Raw genomic sequence first — 20,114 nt, forward strand, 5'->3', positions numbered from 1 at the left:
TTGGTGGCAGGCACTGTGTGGGGAGAGGGCTTAGGCAGCCACAAACAGGACAGACATGGCCTCTGTACTGTGGCCAGTGCTGTGAGGGAGCCTAAGAGACGAGAGGTGGTCAGGGAGGGGCTCCCAGAAGAGGAGGTGAATGGACCAGGGAAGGGGGTCTAGCTGGGGGTGTGGCATGAGTGCAGAGAACAGGGGAGAGGGGTTGGGGCACCCTGGAGAAGGGGCCATGGTCTCTGAAGGGAGGGATGAGTGTCAACAGGGGACAGAGAGGTACAAAATGCTGAGGGTAGAGCCATAGCACACACACCCCCCCCCCAAGAGTGGGGTGATAGAGGGTGGCACAGTTGCTTCAGGAGACAGATAGAATTTGGGGGAGAGGCCTAGTGACCTTGGGGTAACAGCCACATGCAGACAGGTCTCTGGTCCCCTGGGAAGGGAAGCCCTGAAGCCGTGATGGGTTGTTGTTCAGGAGAGCCAAGGGAGGTTCCACCTGGTGAAAATAGGGGCTTTCGGAACACTGCCTAGAGGTGACCCTGTGGACATGAAGACAGCCTTTCTGTGGGGTTTGAGCCTAGGGAGCCCTCTCCTTCTGAGCATGGGACTGAGCCCACATCCTGAGATTCCCAAGTAGTTATTTTGGACCCTTGGATGGTCCACTATGCTCATTCCTGCCAGGGCCTCAGTTTCTCCATGAGCAAGTCCCCTTTCAGTCCTGGGGACCAGACTGGAAGGCAATGTGACCAGACTGCAAGGCAAGTCTGCTCAGGACTCACTGTGAGGCAGCACTGAATCTAACTGTGCTACTCAGGGAGGTGTGTTCAAGGGCTGAAATTTCAGGAGTGAATCACCAGGCCTTTCTTCCGAGGTACGGCTGGATGGACTTGAGCCAACAATCAGGTGCCCTGCTAACTATGACTCTCTGGGGGAAGTATTGCTTTTCAGCCTTCAGACCCCTGAGGATCTGCTACTTCCGCCAGCCATGGGAAGGGGACAGGGGACAGAGGCTTCAAGCTGGAAGAGATGCAGAGTGCCCATTCAGGGTAGAGCAAATGCTGAATGTGTTCATTGGTTCACTGAAAGGCCGTAGAGTCTAGTCCATCCAGTGGCCTCAGAAGAAAGACCTGGCGATCTCCTTACAGAAGTTTGGCCGTTGAACAACTAAGTCTGTGTGACAGGTGGTGGGGAGGGAGGCGAGGAGTCATCTTGGCTAGCACTGAGTTCCTGGTTACGCTGCTGTGTAGAGTAACTCCGGGAACAGGGCACTCCTGCAGGTCTGTGTGGCTCCTGCTGCCATTCCGCCCTTGCCTGATCTAGAGCTGCCGCTGCTGTGGGCATCAGGGGCCAGGGCGGGGCTGGTGCCTGTGACATGATGAGGAAGAGTGATGGTAAAACACTCCTCCCTCCCTCTCATTCACTCCCTGTCCCTCCTCCGTCATTAACCAGATTGGGATTTGGGGATCCACCTTCTTTGCTTGTGTGTGTGGTGGGGCTAGACCATCCACATTGGAAGTAACCTGTTTCTTCTGCATTCTAGGCACAGGGTTACCACAGCATTGAGAGGAGATGTGTGGGGGTTCCATGTCTAGCTCAGGGTCATGCAGGGATCCGCAAGCTGGTGATACCTCTTGTTTGGGGTGTGTTGACCTCGCCCCCACATGCGGAGAGTGTACTTTGGCTTTATTTATGTTTTGAAACTGTTTGGTTGTGATTTGGTGGCAGTGTACAGAGTTTCCATTATACCATAAACGTTTTGATTCATGATGTTGATTGCAACCCCACAATGCAACAGCACTCTTCCCACTTCCTCGCTGGGTTTCCCGTTTCCTGTCCTGACTTCTGCGCTCTATCCCTGGACAAACATTGCCCTTTTGATATCGTGTGATTGGTTGTTCTAAGGAGTGTGCTGTTCACCCGGTAGGCCTGTCTATTGTTTGGCTGAAAGTTGAGCCCTGGGGGTGAGTTCAGTTCTAGGCCTGAAAGTGACTGAGAGTCATAGTCTTGAGGGGTTCACCAGTCTCTTATCAGACCAGTAAACCTGCTCTTTTTTTTTTATGATTTTGCCTTTTGTTTTACAATTTTCTTCCACTTTATCCAGAACCTTCTAATGAGATCCCTCTCAAAGCCTTTGGTATTGGTAGTGGGACACTATCTCAATCTTCTGGGTTCAGAGTCCTGGACACTGAGGTTATGTGACCCATTAGTCCTTGGGTTTGACTCTTTGATTGTGATTTCTAGTTGCCACGTGTAATCTATTCTGTCTTGAGTGGATGATCCCCAGACAGGTCTGTCTTTTTATCATTCTGAATGTCATTACGTTTCGGGGTTGTGGCTTTGCCTTTACCCCATCTCCCAAACCCTACCCCTAGAACCCACCATCCTGTCCTTAAAATACTAGCTGAGATTCAAACTGGGCTTTGCAGTTTGTTATTATGTACTTTGCAGATTTTGTTTAATAGTGATATATAGGGGTTTAATCTGGAGGAAAATGAAGCTTTGGAAACTCTATACCGAGTCGCTATGAGTCAGAGCTGACTTGATGGTACACAACAAGGTTTAATAGGATTCCTGATGTGGTGCTGTAGGACAAGGAAACCCTATACTATGAGTCAGAACTGATTCCATGGCACTTAATAGTAATGAAGGAGCCCTGGTGATGAAAACAGTTCATTTCGTGGCTGCTCAGCAAAACATTGATGGTTCGAACCCACTCAGCAGCTTCTCGGTAGGAATACCTGGCAGTCTGCTTCTGTGAAGACGACAGCCTGGGAAACCCTATAGGGAGGTTCTGCCCTGTCACCGTGGGGTTGCCATGAGTTAGAATCCAACAAAAACAGGGGTTTGCTCACCAGCCACAGTTACCTGTCCAATTAGAGATGGGCCTGTCTGCAGGGTGGTAGAGCATGTTCTCTGGTGCATGGGACACTGGGCTGAGTTTGGAGGGCCAAGGGCTGCTGGCAGGTGACTTTGGTGGAGGATGACATTTCAGAGCTGCACAGGGTAGGGTCTCTGAGGACGGTGGGGGCAGGCAGCTGAGGGGAAAGGCCAGCAGGAGGGACGGGTACCTGGAGTTGTTGGGGATGCTGACCCCGTGTTGGCTTCCCTGTTCAGGGCATGGGCGAGCTGAGGAGGGCTGTGCGGAGGAGCGTGGCCGGCACCGGGAGGAGCGGCTGCTGGACGGACGGCTGGACCGGGACCAGGAGAAGCTGCTCAGGTGAGGCTTGCAAGAGGGGGCCTGCCCTGTGGACCCTTCCTTCTGCTCTGAGCCTCAGCACCCTCATGAGTATGGGGTTATCCTGACAGTTGAAAGAAGAGCTCAGACCAGTCACTGTACTCCACGTCCATGTGGCCAAGGCCTCAGCGGCCAGTGGATGAGGTCCCTGCCAGGTGGCTTGTCCACACCCTTCTTTCCAGGGGAACCTGGCTGCCCTACACCCCTGACTGCCTGTGGGGGAGGTGGAGTGAATCTGTGCTGGAGCAGGTAGGGACATTGGGCATAGGAGACCAGGCCTTGGGGCAGGAGGAGGCCTGGACCCCTCCTGCATCTGGTCCTTGGGGCCACAGCCCACTGTCCCCAACCATTCCTTGGGGCCAGGTGGCCAGTTGGTGGCTGATGTCTCTGTGCCCCTTCCAGAGAAAGCAAGGAACTGGCAGACCTGGCCCGCCTACACCCCACCAGCTGTGCGGCCAATGGTCTAAACCCCAACCTCATGGTCACTGGGGGCCCCGCACTGCCTGGCTCTGGCCGCTGGTCTGCCGACCCCGCAGCCCACCTGGCCACGCACCCCTGGCTGCCTCGTTCGGGCAGCACGTCCATGTGGCTCGCTGGGCACCCGTACGGTGAGTGAGGGCAGGTGTGGGACCAGGCACTCCTCTGGTGAGTGTGGGTGGGTTCAGGAGGTTATGGGGTGGGACTGGGTGCCCCTATAATAAGTGGGGAGCAGAGAGTACTTCTGTGGTGGGTGGGAGGTTGGCTGGCTGGACTTGGGGACCCTCACCTCCCTGTTGGAGGAGGATGGGGTGTGAGTACAGCCTGGGGGTGGTTCAGGGATGGAGTGGGAGGGCTGAATGTGGAGCTGGGTACCCCATCTCTGGTTTACCTTCGCCCGCCATGCTTTAGTGCTCTTGTCTGGCCCAAGAGGCTAATTCTGGGACCAGCTTGGTGTGGGGTCCAGTGCTGTATTCTGAGGGGCTGTTTGCAGCCAGCAACCTGTCCTGGTTTCTTGGATGGGGCCCTGGGACTATGGGGGACAGGGCAAAGATGACCTGGAAGACAGTGGGTCCCCCAGCACCAACAGCCTGATATCTTTCCTAGGCTTGGGGCCCCCCTCTCTTCACCAGGGCATGGCGCCCGCCTTCCCCCCTGGCCTGGGGGGCTCTCTACCTTCAGCCTACCAGTTTGTCAGAGACCCCCAGTCAGGCCAGCTGGTGGTCATTCCCAGTGATCACCTGCCTCATTTTGGTGAGTGGGCATTGGGATGGTGGGCAGGGTCTGTGGTGGGGAGGGGTGGGGGGCAAACCTGGATTTGGGGAGAATGTTTGATGTTGCACGTGTTTGAAAGCCACTGAGATGACATCTTACCCAAAAACCCATTTGAGAAGAGCCCAGAGTGACCGTGGAGGGAGGCCTCCCTCCCCTGAGTGGTCTAATTGCAGACTCTTGGATATGGTGGGAGAGTTTGGAGACTGGGGGCTGGAGAGCTGAGTCCAGGTTCCTGTTGGCCCCAGGACAGGCCCCCATCAGTCCAGTGACAGGCCCTTTATTGATCCTAAGACAACATCAACCCCAGGACAGGCCCCCTACTGATCCTAAGAAGGGTCCCCACCAGCACATATGTCTGATAGCCTCAGCTCCCCCTGGGCTGTGGACACGGACAGGGCTTCTGGTCCCTGGGTGGTGGCATGGATGTCACTGCAGCCTTATAGCCTGTCTCCCCACAGCGGAGCTGATGGAGCGGGCCGCCGGGCCCCCACTCTGGCCTGCCCTGTACCCGCCGGGCCGCAGCCCCCTGCACCACGCCCAGCAGCTACAGCTGTTCTCCCAGCAGCACTTCCTACGACAGCAGGAGTTCCTGTATCTACAGCAGCAGGCAGCCCAGGCCCTGGAGTTGCAGAGGAGCGCCCAGCTGGTGGTGAGTGGAGTGGGGCTGACCCCTTCCTCCTGGGACTGCACCCGCATCCATGGTGAGGAGGAGCAGTCAACACCTCCAAACAGTTCTAGACTGTGTGGGAGAGGGGCAGTCAGGGAGGACTTCCTGGAGGAGGTGGCACCTGAGTAGAAACCATGGAAAACCTGGCTGGGTAGACATCATTAGCAGGAGAGGCAGCCTTGTACACTGTCGGGGTTCAGGAGGGCCTGGCTGGACTGCCTGGCCTGGTTGGCCTGCATCCGAAAGGTGGGAAGGATGTGCTTGGGACTACTTGCCCTGGGTGGGAATCTTAGCTCTGCAGGGATAGGCATCCTTAGATAAGTGGCTTAATCTTTCTGTGTTTGAAGAGTTCTCTGGTGGTCCCCTGTACCCCTACAGAGGACTGATAGCCCCCATTGAGCCCAATGGAGCCTGGCCTCATTGTTCTCCTTCCTCACAGCTAACTCCTGAGGAGTTCTGAGAGCTCCTTGTAGTAGCTAATACAGAGAAAGTGGGGTAGCAGGGAGTGGGTATCCCCAAGGTTCTGACACCTGCAGGTGTCTGGAAGGGGGTGGTGCTTCACCATAGGATCCTTGCAGCTGGACTTCAGGCTCCAGGTGGAGTCCCTGGAAGGCACTTAGGTCCCCCTGCCTCCCCAGATCTGCCCCACTCTGGTCCCCACCCCCAGTTCAGTCTTCTGGGGTTCTGGGTAGAACTCTGTGCTTGTTACACGTTTACTTGGAATGTCTGTGTTAGCCTGGGTAGGCTGGGTGGCCCAGACCCCAGACCCTGCCTGAGCTTTTCCTCAGGGAACAAACAGGGCCTCAGGACAGGTGGCACCCATGGCTTCTGTCTCAATGACCCTGTATGCTGGTCCCCTCCCCAGCAGGAGCGGCTAAAGGCCCAGGAGCACCGTGTGGAGATGGAGGAGAAAGTGGGTAGACGGAGCCTGGAGGCCGCAGGCAAGGCTAATCTGACCACCGCGGGCCCTGGGCTGCTGCCTCGGAAGCCCCCAGGCCCTGCGGGTGCCTACAGTAAGAACATGAGCCCACCGCAGCCCCTGTCCCCCCGTGCGTCTCCTGTGGCTGCCCTGAAGGCCAAGGTCATCCAGAAGCTGGAGGATGTATCCAAGCCACCTAGCTATGCCTACCCTGCTACTCCCAGCTCCCATCCCAGCAGCCCGCCGCCCGCCTCCCCACCACCCGCCCCGGGCATCACCCGCAAGGAGGAGGCACCCGAGAACGTTGTGGAGAAGAAGGACTTGGAGCTGGAGAAGGAAGCCCCTAGCCCCTTCCAGGCCTTGTTCTCAGGTGAGCAGTGCTGGCCCCTCCTAGGATCTGCATCCTCCTGGACTCCTGGCTGCTGCTGATTCATACATTTTGTCTCTGTTGATCACATGCACCAGGCCTGGGTTAGGCACTAGAACAAATCATGAGTACAGCCAGATCTCTCCCTCCAGCTCCTGATTTTATCTATGGCTGGATCCAAGTGCTCCAACCAAGCTGACGAGAATCTTTTCCTTCACATCACTTCCTCAGTGGTGGTGTTAGGACAAATGGGCGTAATATTAAGACCTGCTCAGGACGTCTTGTTTTGAACTTTAAACCTTAATGTACTTTAACGTGTCCTAAACCAAATCAAATCCACTGCTACTGAGTCGGTTCTGATTCACAGCAACCCTCTATCTTTATGGGACAGACAGCTTTGTCTTTCTCCTGAGGAGTGGCTTGTGGGTTTGAACTGTTGATCTTGAGATTAGCAGCCCAATGACTAACCTAGTGCCAGCAGAGCTCCTTCAACCTTAAAGTAAGACCCAAGAAAGACTTGACCGATATTCAGTTACTGTTGAGTCAGTCCTGGCTCATGGTGCCCCCCCTCCCACCCCCCATGTGTGCTCTGGAGGGTTTCCCATGGCTAGTTTTCAGGAGTAGCCAGCCCTTTCTTCTGAGGTGCCTCTGGATAAACATGAGCCACCAGCCTTTCGATTATCATCTTATATGTGCATTAACCAGGGACTCTGCCGAGCACATTGTAGTTGCTGAATTGTCATTGGTTGTATTAGCATGAAGATGTCTCTCTTGGGCACACACATACTCCCTCGCCTGTGTTCCATGTCCAGGGACTTGGCAGGCTGATGACTCTGATGGGGACAGAGCTTATGTTTCTCCTTCCTGGTGGCTATTAGAAGGATCTCTGGTGGCATTGTGGGTTAAACATCGCACGGCCAAGTCAATGGTTTGAATCCACCAGCTGCTCAGAGGAAGAACGAGGAGGCTCCTTTAAAGATTTACAATCTAAGAAACCCAAGGGAGCAGTTCTGTTGTGTCCTTACAGGGTTGCTATGAGTCGGAATTGACTTGAAGACACTTAACAAGTGCATATACTTGCATGTGGACAGACTTGGGTTCAAATTCAGGTTCTGCCACCATGATGCTGTACGTGCTTGGGCCAGTGGCTCACCCTCTCTTGGGGAGAGTCCATGAGATGCTGATGGCTAGTTCTGAGTATAGCACTACTGACTTGGGGTACTTCCTTCCTCTCAACCTTCATTTGGATTCAGTCGAGCACCTAAAGTTGCCTGGCATGGCTGGGGCAGGAAAATCACAGGGGACATGCTGAACACACTCCCGCCTCCTGACTGAGGTGGAGCCTGAATGAAAAAGGTCGGGGGTGGGCAGGTGGGCGGTCAGACAGAGCTTCCTCATGATGCTCAGATACCCATATACTCCAAGTCTGCTTTAATTGGCTGGGGTCCTTGGGGAACGGGAGGCTCTTGGGTCTTTGTAGATTTTTATTGAGCATATGGTTTCAGGTGTGGCTGGATCTGGGTTCCTAGGAGGGTGGGGGGTGGGAGAGGAATGAGAAGGAAGGCCTGCCCTTTCTAAGACTTCTAAGTCCTTGGAGACTAGACAAGATGGCAGCTGTTTTTTCCTCTGTGGCCCTTGGGCCTCTCAGACACCCGATTGGACGAGACCTCACACTGGTCAAGCTGATGGGGCATGGTGGTGGGAGGGCTCTTGAATTTGGCCAGCTGCATGCTGACTCTTTGTCTCATTGGCAGATATCCCACCCAGGTACCCATTTCAAGCCCTGCCGCCCCACTATGGAAGGCCCTATCCATTCCTACTGCAGCCCACAGCAGCTGCCGACGCCGATGGCCTGGCTCCTGACGTGCCACTCCCGGCTGATGGGCCAGAGCGCCTCACGCTCTCTCCAGAAGACAAGCCCATCCGCCTGTCCCCCTCCAAGATCCCCGAGCCACTACGGGGACCCCCAGAGGAAGAGACGCTGGTGGAGCGGGAGGTGAAGGCAGAGGTGGAGGACCTGGATGGGAGCCCCTCGGAGGTACCCCCACTGGGGTCACCGCTGGCACTGTCAACAACTGAGGTCCTACCGGCTCCCAGCCCCGTGCTTGGCAGCGGGGCTGGCCTGCTGGAGGCCCAGGCACTGAGTGCTGGGGCGCAAGGGTGTGCGGAGCCCTCCGAGTGTCCGGACTTTGCAGAGGGACCTGAAGCACCGGTTGAATCGCCGGGCCGGACAGAACCCTGCTTGGCTAACCCAGACCTGGGGGGTCAGCTGACGCCCGAGACACTAGTGGAAGCCAAGGAGGAGCCAGTAGAGGTGCCCGTCGACATACCCATAGGGCAGGCAGTGCCTGAGGAAGGCCTGGCCCTGGCGACTCCCAGTGAAGCTCGACCCAGCCTGGAATTGGCCGACTGTGACCTGCCTGCTGGGGAAGGGGAGGGCCTGGGTCTGGAGGCCCCGGAGGCCGAGCCTGTGCCCAGCAGCATCTGCTACCTGGATGAGGCGGGCTCCGGGCAGTTCCTGCCCAGCCTGGAGGACCCTCTGGCCGGCATGAACGCTCTGGTGGCAGCAGCAGAGCTGCCCCAGGCCAGGCCCCTGCCATCCCCAGACACTGGACCCCAGGCCCTGGAGAAGCTAGAGGCAGCCCAGAACTTCGTCCTGGGGCAAAGCTTCCTTCAAGGTATCACACTGCTGAGTGAGATCGCAGAGCTGGAATTAGAGAAGAGGAACCAGGAGGTGGGAGGTGAGTGTGCTTAAAGTAACTTAGAAAAAGGTGAGGGAACACATCAACTTGTGGCACCAAAATCCAGCGGTAATCGTGTTGTGGGTTTCAGGTCTGGCTGGATACAGGTGCTCAATCTAAATCATCAGGAATTTCTCTTACTTCACACTCCTCATCTCTCTCTGTTCCACTTTTTGGTCTGTTGGCCTCCTCATTCAAGGCAGACTCATTCTCCTAGTAGTGGGGTGAAGGTGTCACCATTAGCTTCTCCCATGCCAGTGGGGTAGACGAGTCAGCTCAGTGGTCTTTCTCGCTCTCTCAGGACACCCTGTCTTTCCTGGTGACTGTCAGAAACGCTGAGATGTGCTCTCATTGGTTGATTTGGTTGATGCCTTTTACAGAAGCAAACTCAAGGCCAGAAAGATGGAGTAGGCAGACCAAACTCCACCATTGGCTAGTGTGTGTGTGCCACCTCTCTTCATCCAATTCAGGGTCCTTAAATGTGAGGTACCTTGGTGCTAAGTCCTGTCAAGGTGGTTCCGACTCATAGCGTTTCTGAGGCTTTAAATCTCTCATGGAACAGCTGGTGGGCTTAAACTGCTGACAGGCCACAGTCCAGTACTTATTATAGGGAGCCACCTTATCATCCAGCAGTTCCACTCCTGTTGTTTGTTGTTGTTAAGTGCTTCGACTCATAGCGACCCTGTATGGTTTCCAAGAAGTGGCTGGTAGGTTTGAACTGCCAACCTTGTAGTTAGCTTATCCTACAGTTCCACTTCTAGGGATATTCAAAAGCATTGAAAATAGGCACGAACAGAAACTTACACACCAGTGGTCGTTGGTAGCATGGTTCACAGTCAACAAAAGGTTGACAACAATCCAAGTGTCTGTTAGCTGATGAGTGGATTCACAAGCCCTGGTCCATCCATCCCTGCAATGTAATATTAGTCATAAAGACAAAAGCTGAACCGACTTGCTGTGTGAAATAAGCCCAACACAAAGGACAACTGCTTTATGAACCCACTTATGTGACATGTCTAGGGATAGAAAGTAGATTAGTGTTTGCCAGGGGCTGGTGGAATGAGGGATGGGGAATTATCACTTAAGAGTTCCTGAGTTTCTGTTTGGGATGATGAAAAAGTGTTGGGGAATAGATGGTGGGAATGTCACTGGTGTGGTGCTGTGGGTTAATGCTCTCTCTGGATTGCTAAATCGCTTTGAACCGCAAGGTTGGTGGTTCAAGCTCACCAGCCGCTCCTTGGAAAACCCTATACAGGGTTGCTATGGGTCGGAACTGACTCAACGACACTTAACAACCGCAACAATGTCACTGAGTCCTGGTATGGCACTGTAGGATAAGCACTGGACTGCTAACTGCAAGATCAGTGGTTCAAACCCACCAACCACCTGCTTCTTGGAAACCCTATACAGGGTCACTGTAAGTTGGAACTGACTTGGTGGCACTTAACAACATGGTCACTGAATTGTACATTTGCAAATGGTTAAAATGGCAAGCGTTGTGATAGGTATTTTACCACACACAAAAAAAAGAAGATGGGGTTCCTCAGCAGAAGGGAGAGCCACTATTTCACTCAGCACAGAGGGGCCCAGGCAGCCCTGTTGAAGAACTGATGATGCCCTTTCTAAATATTTTGGTATACTTCTTTTCCTACATGTGCACATCCATCCTCCTTACATCTAAAATTAAAATTGTATTAAGGGTATTGTATACAGTGTTTGGAACCTGTTTTCTTGACTAAGTATATTATATTACTAGTTATTTTTTGTGGTTAAAAAAAAATACGTATATAACAAAACGCTGTCATTTTAACACTTCTTATGCACACAGCTCAGTAATATTAAGTATGCTTGTGTTGTTGTGTTTGTTTGTTTCCCATTTTTTTCCATCCCCGATACATTTGGATGTTTTGAAACTCAGCACTATCTTCTTTATGAGACATTTTTTAAAGCTGTGGGTTTTTAGGACTGCCGCCCAGTTTGGCTCTGTTGCGAGGAGCCCCGCCTCTGAGTACCCAACCCACCCACAATGGTCAGACCTGTTTTTTTCCTTCCATATTGTTGTTTTGCAAATACAGTCATGATTTTTTTAAAAAATACTTTATTGTGAATTATGTGATAGTTTACATGGGAGGACATTAGCTTCACACTGATCCTGTCGTATATTGTTTCCTTGCTAGGTTACAATCCCTTCCATGCATCATCCATCAACCAAAGGGTATACCCCACAAGCCTGCCCCCTGGTCGTCAGCACACAGCCCCTTTCCCTCTCCAGGTCCAAAGTCCCCAGCTGCTCCATCTCTCCACATCATTGTCTCTGCCTCCATCTCTGGCATCACTGCTTCTCTGGGTAGGGTTCCGTTTTCTGCTTTTCTCCTTTGGTGGTCCCAGGGACCTCCATTCCTAGACTGCAAGATTAATCACTCCCCTCCCTTTGCCCCAAAACGTCTACCTTTACATTTCCAGTCCTTAAAAAATCAGTCCTGATAACAATTATTTGCTGTTGTATCACAAGAGACTTATCCGCATCTCCTTTCATCAGCCCCGAGTAGGCAGAATGAATACCACTCAGTGGAGATTCTACCTTTTGCTCCATGCCTTCTGGATCTGGGTTCCATCTTGAAAGCTTGTAAGCCAGTCACTTCTTGCCTCTGTAGCCCCCCTATTCTGGGTAGTCAATGTTCCAAGTTGCCCATCCCTGTCCTCTCCGTGTGCAGAGGAGGTGGGAATGATCCTCACTGTGAAGAGCTCTTCCATAGGTGTAGGTCAAGTTCATCAAATTGTATGAGAATACTTATTTATTTGTTTTTTTCTCTTCTTTTTACTTCTGGTTGAGCTCTGATCATCCAGCCATTGAAGCCAGGTCAAGTGGGTATTATCTGTAAGTGAGTGTTCTTATGCATATGCCCTCTCTTCTTATCAGCTGGATGCTTCACTCTCCACTCTAGTCCTCTGTGGCTATGTCGCTGACTCTGGGTCCAAGAGTTCTCTGGACTTGGCACACTGCTGGCCAACCAGGTCTACATCCGGGTAGTGATGATTATTTTTGAAGGAAAATGTTATTCCAGAGCTCTGCTTTTCCTTAGGGTAGCTCTCAGGATGCTACTGGATGCTGTTGAGTCCATTTTCAACTGACAGCCCATGTGACAGAGTAGAACTGCCCCATAGCATGTCTGAGACTGGCATCTTTGAGGAAAAGTTCCATCCCACTTGCTTGATGGCAGTGGTTTGGATTTGGGGTTAATATTTATGGAGGATTCCTGGTAGTACCATGGTGAAAGTGCCTGGCTGCTAACCAAATGATTGACGATTCTAACCCACCAGTCACCATGGGAGAAAGATGTGGTCCTCTAATTCCATAAAGAAAGCCTAAGGGCCCTATGAGTCAAAATTGATGTGATGGACATCTTTCTGCTGAAGAGTGGCTGGCGGGTTCAAATCTCTGCCATTCTGATTCATAGCTGAGTATACAACCACTGCTCCACCAGTGCTCTTCAGAGGCCGAAGGCATGTTTTCAAGGCCCTTTGAAAGCACCTTTGCGTGGTTCCGTGGTCAGTGGGGAGAGATGCTTGCCCCCCACCGTAGGCATCTGTCATTGCTGTTGTTGTAAAGTTCACTGCTGCTTTTCTTCCATTGAAATACTTGGGTGAAAAAAAATGTCTAGAAGAAAATGAAAAGTCCCTTAGTCCTTGGTGGGCGTCTAATTGGGAAATGAAAGGGAATGGGGCTGGTGGGGGATATGGGGAGGAATGGGGGGCTGGAGTTTCTAGAATTACTCTTCTGGGGGCCACTACTCATTCTTTCATCCTTTACCTTTTTGCACACCTGATTGGGTTTTGCAGTTTCCTGTTTTTGTTTGGGGCCTTACCTGCATTCATTCATTCAGCAAGTGCTTAGCAAGCTCCTGCAGTGTGCCTGGCAGTGGTCAGATTGTTGTTGTTGTTGTTAAGTGCCATTGAGTCAGTTCTGGCTCATAAGTGACCTGTGTAAAACTTCCGAGGAGCAGCTAGCTGGTGGGTTTGAACTGCCGACCTTGTGGTTCGCAGTCCAGTGCTAATCTAATAGTGCCATTCCAGGAGTCCAGTGGTCAGATAACTGTTGGGAAACTGAGCAGTGGTGGTAGAAGAAAACAGGAAGAAGGAAGGGGACAGGGCAGAGGTGGACAGTGAACTTTTTGCGGGGGGTGGACCTAGTAGCCCTTCTGGGTCTGCATGTTGAGGCAGAGGGTGGATTTTGAGGAGACTGTTTCAAGCAGAAGGCTCTGAAATGTGAAGGGAAGGACCTCTCCCCCCACTGCCCCGAGTGAGGACTGCTCAGGTGAGGAAGTCGGTGATGGGATGGGGGCCAGGTTCTGGGGGCCCTGCGGATATCATAAAGCTGGCTTTTATTTGGGGTGAAATGTCAAGGCAAGGGAAGGTGTTTTGGGCTGGAGCGGTAGAATTGGATAGAAAGTGAGTTGTTGGTTTTGGCTACTATGTGGGCTGGTGGTGAGAGTGAGGAGTGTGGGTCCAAATGGGCATTGAGGTCTAAGCCTGGTCAGCTATGCTGGCTGGTAGGTCGGACGTGGGTGTTCCGAGAGGGACTGCAAGTTTTGGGTTTGATCCTGGGAGGAACAGACTTGCCACCGGTGAGTGAGGACCTGGGGCTTGAGGAAACAGGTTCTGGGGGAATGCTAGGGACCTTCTGTTTTACGCCTCTGAGGTCTGAGGTACCAGCAGTGCTCCCTTGGGGTTGCGATTTGGAGCTTGGGTGGGTGGAGGGGTAAGGTAGAGTTGTGACCACAGGAGAGGATGGGGCAGGACTTGGAGGTTCCCTTTCCTTCCTGGTCTGTCTTCCAGTGTGTCATAGACTAGGCATAGACTAGGACAAGGTTCCAGGTGGGATAGTAAACTGCATTGGTCATCCTGCAGGGCCCAGTCTCTCGGAGCCTGGATTCACACGTTTTTAAGGGCTCACTGACTTCCCCAGATCCCCCCACATGCACTTCTCCACAGAAGTGTTTGACTGGGTGGTCTGGCACAGCTACCTCCCGTCCTCCTCCCGCTGCCCTGTCATAGTACACCCCCCATCCCCCTGGTCCACATCACTGGTGGAGCACCTCAGGCATCCCTCGCTGTCAGCTGGGAAAGCCTTGCTAGGCTGGCTTTATGGAGGGTGTAGGGGTGACAGGGCTGTACATGCCCAGTCCCTTGCCTGTCAGCACCAAAGATCCCTGTGACTCGGAGGAACTGGAAGTAGACAAGGGGTGTGTAGACATGGTCTTCGGACATGCTGGACAGCTTTCTCCTAATGCCCAACTCTATCCTTGTCTTGTAATGCTGTGGTGACAAAGGCCGCAGGTGGGGACAGCTGTAACAACTCTGTTTCTTCACACTTTAGGAGGCTAGAAGTGTGAAGTGAGGCCCATCAGCTCTAGGGGAAGGCTTTCTCCTGTCAGCTCTGTTCCTCCGAGATCTTCTTGTGGTGTGGCATCTACTGCCGGCCACCTCCGCTTGCTTCTTTGTGCCTCATCTGCTCCTTTAGGTCTCAAAGCTGTTGTGCCTCCCTGCCTTATGGCAGTAATTTCCCTAAGGATCTGGAAGATTAAAACCAGTGAGTCTCAACTAAGTGTGATTCCCACACTCCCTAACCCCCAGGGTACATTTGGCAGAGTCTGGAGACATTGGTGGTACAGTGATTAAATGCTTGTTTGCTAACCAAAAGTCATTGGTTCAAACCCACAAGCTACTCTGAGGGAGAAAGATTAGGCAGTTTGCTTCTCTAACGGTTGTTGTTAAGTGCTATCAAGCTAACCCTGTATCAAGTTTCTGGGGCTATAAATCTTTGTGGAGCAGAAAACTTCGGCTTTCTTTTATGGAGCAGCTGCTGGGCTCAAACTGCCAACCTTATGGTTTGTAGTCCAGTGCTTATCCTACAGAGCCACTGTGTGCTCCCTTCTGTAAAGATTGTTGTTGTTAAGTACTGTCAAATCAGTTCTGACACATAGTGACCCTGTGTGGGGTTTTCAAGTAGTGGTTGGTGAACTTGAACCATTGACCTTGCGCTGCAAGCCAATGCTGTAGTCCAGCACATTAACCCACAGCACCATATCAAGACACTTCTATAAAGAGTACAGCCTTGGAAATCCTATTGGCCGCAGTTCTTCTCTCTTGTAGGGTTGCTCTGAGTTGTAATCTACTTGAAAGCAGGGTGGGGTTTTTTTTTTGAGATACTTGTGGTTATCACAACTTGAGGGAGAGAGAGTGTGTTGCTGACATCTAGTGGGTAAAGGCCAGCGATGATGCTAGACACCATGTAGTGAAAAACCCAACAGAAAGCTGCTTGTCCCCAAATTTTCATAGTTCTGGAATCTAGAAATCCTGACCTAAACAAGGATTCAGCCGATCTTACAGGACTTTTACGTTTGACAATAGAGAACACGCTTTTATTCTGTGCACACGTGGAGCCTGCACAAGCATCGATTGTGTGCTGAATCACAGAGGAGATATGTGTAGAAAATTAGAAGTAGTTAATTTTCATTAGCTAGTGAGCTTGTAGGGAACCTGGGCCCCTGTTTACCAGTGTTGAGATTCTAAATTGGGGCCCCCTTTCTGGAAGGTGCTTGGTAATATTTATCACAGTCAGACATGCTTGCCTTCATGCAAGCAAACCACATTGGTGGGAGAGTTCCTACCAGGTACGTGTCCCTAAGTGTGCTGTCGTCTGCGACAATGCTATCATCAGAGGATACAGAGATGCATTTTTGTTGTTGGCTGCTTGCTGAAGAGTGGAGTCCCACTCATAGTGACCCTGGGTCACAGAACTACCCCACAGGATTTTTTGTTCTATTTTATTTTCCACTTTTGCACTTTCCATTTTATTTTGCACCATTTGCTCCACAGATATATCCTGGAATGGTAACGTATGATATGTGTACAGAAAATGGCATACAATATACTCATTTTTTCAGAGAATAATTATACAGCTAATATGCAAGTCAAGAAATGCAATGTTGCCAGCACCCTGGAACCTCAACACGGGTGACTTGCTAACCACAGCTCACTTTCTCGCCTCCGAAGGTGCACAGTCTCCTGAACTTGAAGGCACCCACATCCTTACTCAGCTTTAGTTTAATTTTGCCTTTGTTAAATGACAGGTAGGTTAGTCCCCGGCTTATTGACAGGGTTCATTATGACGGCTCTTGATGTAAGTCGGAACGCTGTTTTTGTTTTTAGTTTTTATTAGCATTAGCTTTATAAATCTGATCTTTGAACAGAACAAGGTGAGTGAATGTCTGAGAGTGATAACATGTATGTAGTTTGTTATAACTACTGATAACTGGCAGTTTGTCATAACTCAAATAGGTCATAAGTCGAGGACTACCTGTATAGCTCAAACACATAAAGGTACAGAAAAATTATGGACAGTTTGACGGTTTTTACATGGTGAAAATACTTAAGTCCGAAGAAATACCCTAAAGGGTTTTCCTGGCTGTAGTCTTTACAGAAGCAGATCATCACATCGATGCGAGAGGTTAGGCTGCTGCTGTTAGCGTCAGTCATGTTCATGTAAAATTGCCAGTATTCCAATGTTTGTTGGCTTCTTAGGGAAATTGGCTTTTTGGTGTTTTTTTTTAAAACTTTTTATTGTGAATTGAGTGAAGGTTTACACTTTACAGTTAAACCACTTACTCCCTGTGGTTCATATTTTGTATTCCATCCCTTCTCAAAAGGGCAAATGTTAGGAAAATGTTGTCCTTTCAGTTTGGAATGACTGACCATTCCATGGTGAGCATACCTTGCTAGTGGTGGTGTCCCGCCCTATAAACCTATGTAGCTGAACACTGGGCCAGACCTGAAGGGTGGTGGGGGCTCTAGTCTCGTGTTCCTCTGGACTCTTTCTGACCAGTGAACCTGGTCTTTTTATTAAATAATTTTAAGTTTTGTTCTACATCTTCTCCTGTTCTATCTGGGACCCTGTAATTTGATCTCTTTCAGGGCAGTTGGTTGTGGTAGCCGGGCACTGTCTAGCTCTGATTCCACTGCTTTTGAGTTGTAGAGATAGCGATTTTATCAGGCTCACGGATGGAGGCGAATAGATTTGTTGTGCCAGTATGAAAAGATGTTAAGAAAAAAAGCCAAGCGTGATGCAGTCTGTATTGACTGATGCCAGTTTCAATTTTTTTAAAAAAGACATCCATGTATGTTACATGTATTTGAATATTACAGCCTTTTCTGGAATCTTCTACCAGTAACCAGCAACAGAGGCCCCCTCCCTTCTGGAAGTGACCCTTGAGGAGGTGAGGTAGAGGCTTTTGCACCTTTCTACATGGTCTGTGTTTTTCATTGTTCGCTCGTATGACTTGGGCAATTTTGGACTCTTTAATTTGGGGTTTGTTTTTTTCTGATGATGAATGCCATGTGTATTCATCTTGTGAGCTCTTCAGTGTACAGAAGGGAAAGAAAAGCCGTGTTCCTAGAAAAGGCCTCTTGCTGGCCTTGGATGCCTCTCCTGAGTCTGTCTGTGGTCAGCACACACTGGCTGGCTGGGCCTCATTTTTCCTAATCCTGGATGGGCTTAGTCCAGTCAGCTCTCGGAGGGGCCCCTGCCTCCTGTCTGGGGCCAGAGGAGGGCTGGCTGCCATGCCCAGGGGCCATGCCCCACTGTCTGCTGAATAGCATGAGCTTACCTGGCTATATCTACAGGTGCAGAGCGGGGCATGGTGGCTCGGCCCTCGCTGGAGAGCCTGCTGGTAGCCAGCAGCCACATGCTTCAGGAGGTGCTGGATAGCCCCTTTGTGGACCCTCTCAAGAGCCTGCGGCTGCCCCGTGAGCTAAACCCCAACAAGAAGTACAGCTGGATGCAGAAGAAGAAGGAACGGGTGAGGATGCTGCCTGGGTGGGTGGGGTGGGGCCCCCTACGAAGACGTCATCTCAGCTGGGAGTCAGAAGGGCAGGACCTGCACCCAGCTTCTGTCCTGACTTGCCGTGCCTCAGTTTTTCCAGCCTGCCTGTGGATCAAGGCGCAAGCACACCAGGGGCCCAGAGTTGGCTCTGCAGCAGGGTCGCCTTCCTGTGAGGTCCTGAGCCTCCAGATGTAAACTAGCCCTGGCTTATGGGACAGCTTTCATACCTAAGCTAGTCCTGCAGTCTGTATCGGGACCCGTCTTTGAAGTGGAATCCCTGGGTAGTGCTCAAGGTTGGTGGTTTGAGTCTACCCTGTGGCACCTCCAAAGACAGGCCTGGTGATCTTCCGAACATCCAGCCATTACAAACCCTGTCGAGTAAAGTTCTACTCTGATACACACGGGGCTGCCCTGGGGTGGAATCGGCTTCAAGGCAGCCGCTTATATTATAGTTCGGCAGTGTGGCAAGGAGGGACTTCAGGCTGGGGTGCATGACCCTAAAGCCCTTGCTCTTCACTGTGAGCTGTGTGGGCCCCCGCTGTGGAGTAGAGGGGGCCCTCAGCACCCTTCATCCTGCCCCGTCCTCACCCTCTGCAGATGTACGCTATGAAGTCGTCCCTGGAGAACATGGACGCCCGGGAGCTGGACTTCCGCATGCGGCTGGCTGAGGTGCAGCGGAGGTACAAGGAGAAGCAGCGCGAACTGGTGAAGCTGCAGCGCCGCCGAGACTCTGAGTGAGTGTGCTGCCCTGTCCCACTGCCTGCCTGGGGAGGCCAGGCAGCGCAGGGCACTCGGACGTGTGTGTCTGTGTGTGTGATCGAGTGCGTGCGGGCGTGCCTATCGTGCGCCCCTTCTCCGGCCCCCCGGCCCACCCAGTTCACAGCCGAGCCTGTGATTCTCTTCAAGGGACAGGCGCGAGGACCCCCATAGAAGCTTGGCACGCAGAGGCCCTGGCAGGCCGCGGAAACGGACGCCCACCCTGAGTGCCCTGTCGCCCCCCTGCAAGAGAGGGAAGAGCCGAGACAGTAGCGGAAAGTAAGGCTGGCCCCTCGGTGGGTCGGGGGCTGCACGGAGCTTGGAGGGGAGGAGACTGCCTGGGGCCCAGTGGAGCCCGGTGGCCCCCGTGCTCCTGCGGCTGGCCTGGGGGACCTAGGGTCCCTGGGGCTCGGCACACCTGGGCCTGGAGGGTGAGTGAGGAATGGCAGAAGGACAGGCTGACAGCAAGGGAAGAAGGACCCCGGCAGAACATGGCTCCAGAGATGCCACAAGCCGAGCACTGCATCCTCCTAGGGACCGGCTCCTGCTCTCCACACACTGGCTGCAGCAGGTCCCTGACCTGTCTCAGGGTCGCCTCCTAGCTTGGTGTGGGGATTGGCTTTTTAGGTGTCTGCTGAAGCTTCGTGTGGCACTCTGGAGGTTTTCCTAGGCACTGGCTGGAGTGGGAGCTTTGCTGCCTGGGCCCTAGGTGGACAGGGGTGATTTTTTTGGTTCTCCCTGGGTGACCTTCACACAAGCCAAGTGAGGTCCACAGAGCAGGCTGTTGCACCTCTTAGCCTGAGATGTCAGGATAGACCAGTGTTTGGAGGCTCAGTGGAAGCAGTGGGGTGGCCCAGGGCTGCTCAGAAGATGACTCTGTGGACCCCTCGTTCTGGTGTGGGACATCCTTCCTGGAAGATAAAGAGGAAGGGAAACATCACATCTTCAGCCACGATCGGGGAGTGAAGCGGCTCTTGGAAAAAGAGACAGCCAGAGGCAGGGCTGGGGTTGGTGTGGGCCTTGTGGGGAGCTAGGTGAACTTCCTGCTCCCAGCTTCACCTGATGATGGCCTCGTGTATAAAATTCAGCCTGTGCATAGCTTCGTTTGACGATTTGAGACAGAAAACATCAGTCAGGGCTCATGTTGTTGGGTGCCATCGAGATGATGCCATTGAGTTGATGCCACCACATAGTGACCCCAAGGGACAGAGTAGAACTGTGCCCCGAGGGTTTCCTCGGCTGTCATCTTTCTGGAAGCAGATAGTTAGGTCTTTTTCCTCTTGGAGCCACTGGATGGGTTCA

At 52.3% G+C, this 20,114-nt stretch overlaps 1 protein-coding gene across 1 annotated transcript in view; it reads left to right on the top strand.

Moving 5' to 3' along the window:
- Window positions 1-20,114, top strand: part of TNRC18 (trinucleotide repeat containing 18) — a 125,661-nt gene that overhangs the window by 63,597 nt on the left and 41,950 nt on the right. Inside the window, 9 exon segments of the mRNA XM_006859776.1 lie at window positions 3,109-3,211; window positions 3,632-3,837; window positions 4,313-4,459; window positions 4,939-5,129; window positions 6,013-6,436; window positions 8,188-9,174; window positions 17,857-18,032; window positions 18,654-18,790; window positions 18,963-19,091. Coding sequence (XP_006859838.1) covers window positions 3,109-3,211; window positions 3,632-3,837; window positions 4,313-4,459; window positions 4,939-5,129; window positions 6,013-6,436; window positions 8,188-9,174; window positions 17,857-18,032; window positions 18,654-18,790; window positions 18,963-19,091 — 2,500 coding nt within the window.

The sequence above is a fragment of the Chrysochloris asiatica genome, unplaced genomic scaffold (assembly GCF_000296735.1).
Source record: "Chrysochloris asiatica unplaced genomic scaffold, ChrAsi1.0 scaffold00034, whole genome shotgun sequence".
Lineage (NCBI taxonomy): Eukaryota > Metazoa > Chordata > Mammalia > Afrosoricida > Chrysochloridae > Chrysochloris > Chrysochloris asiatica.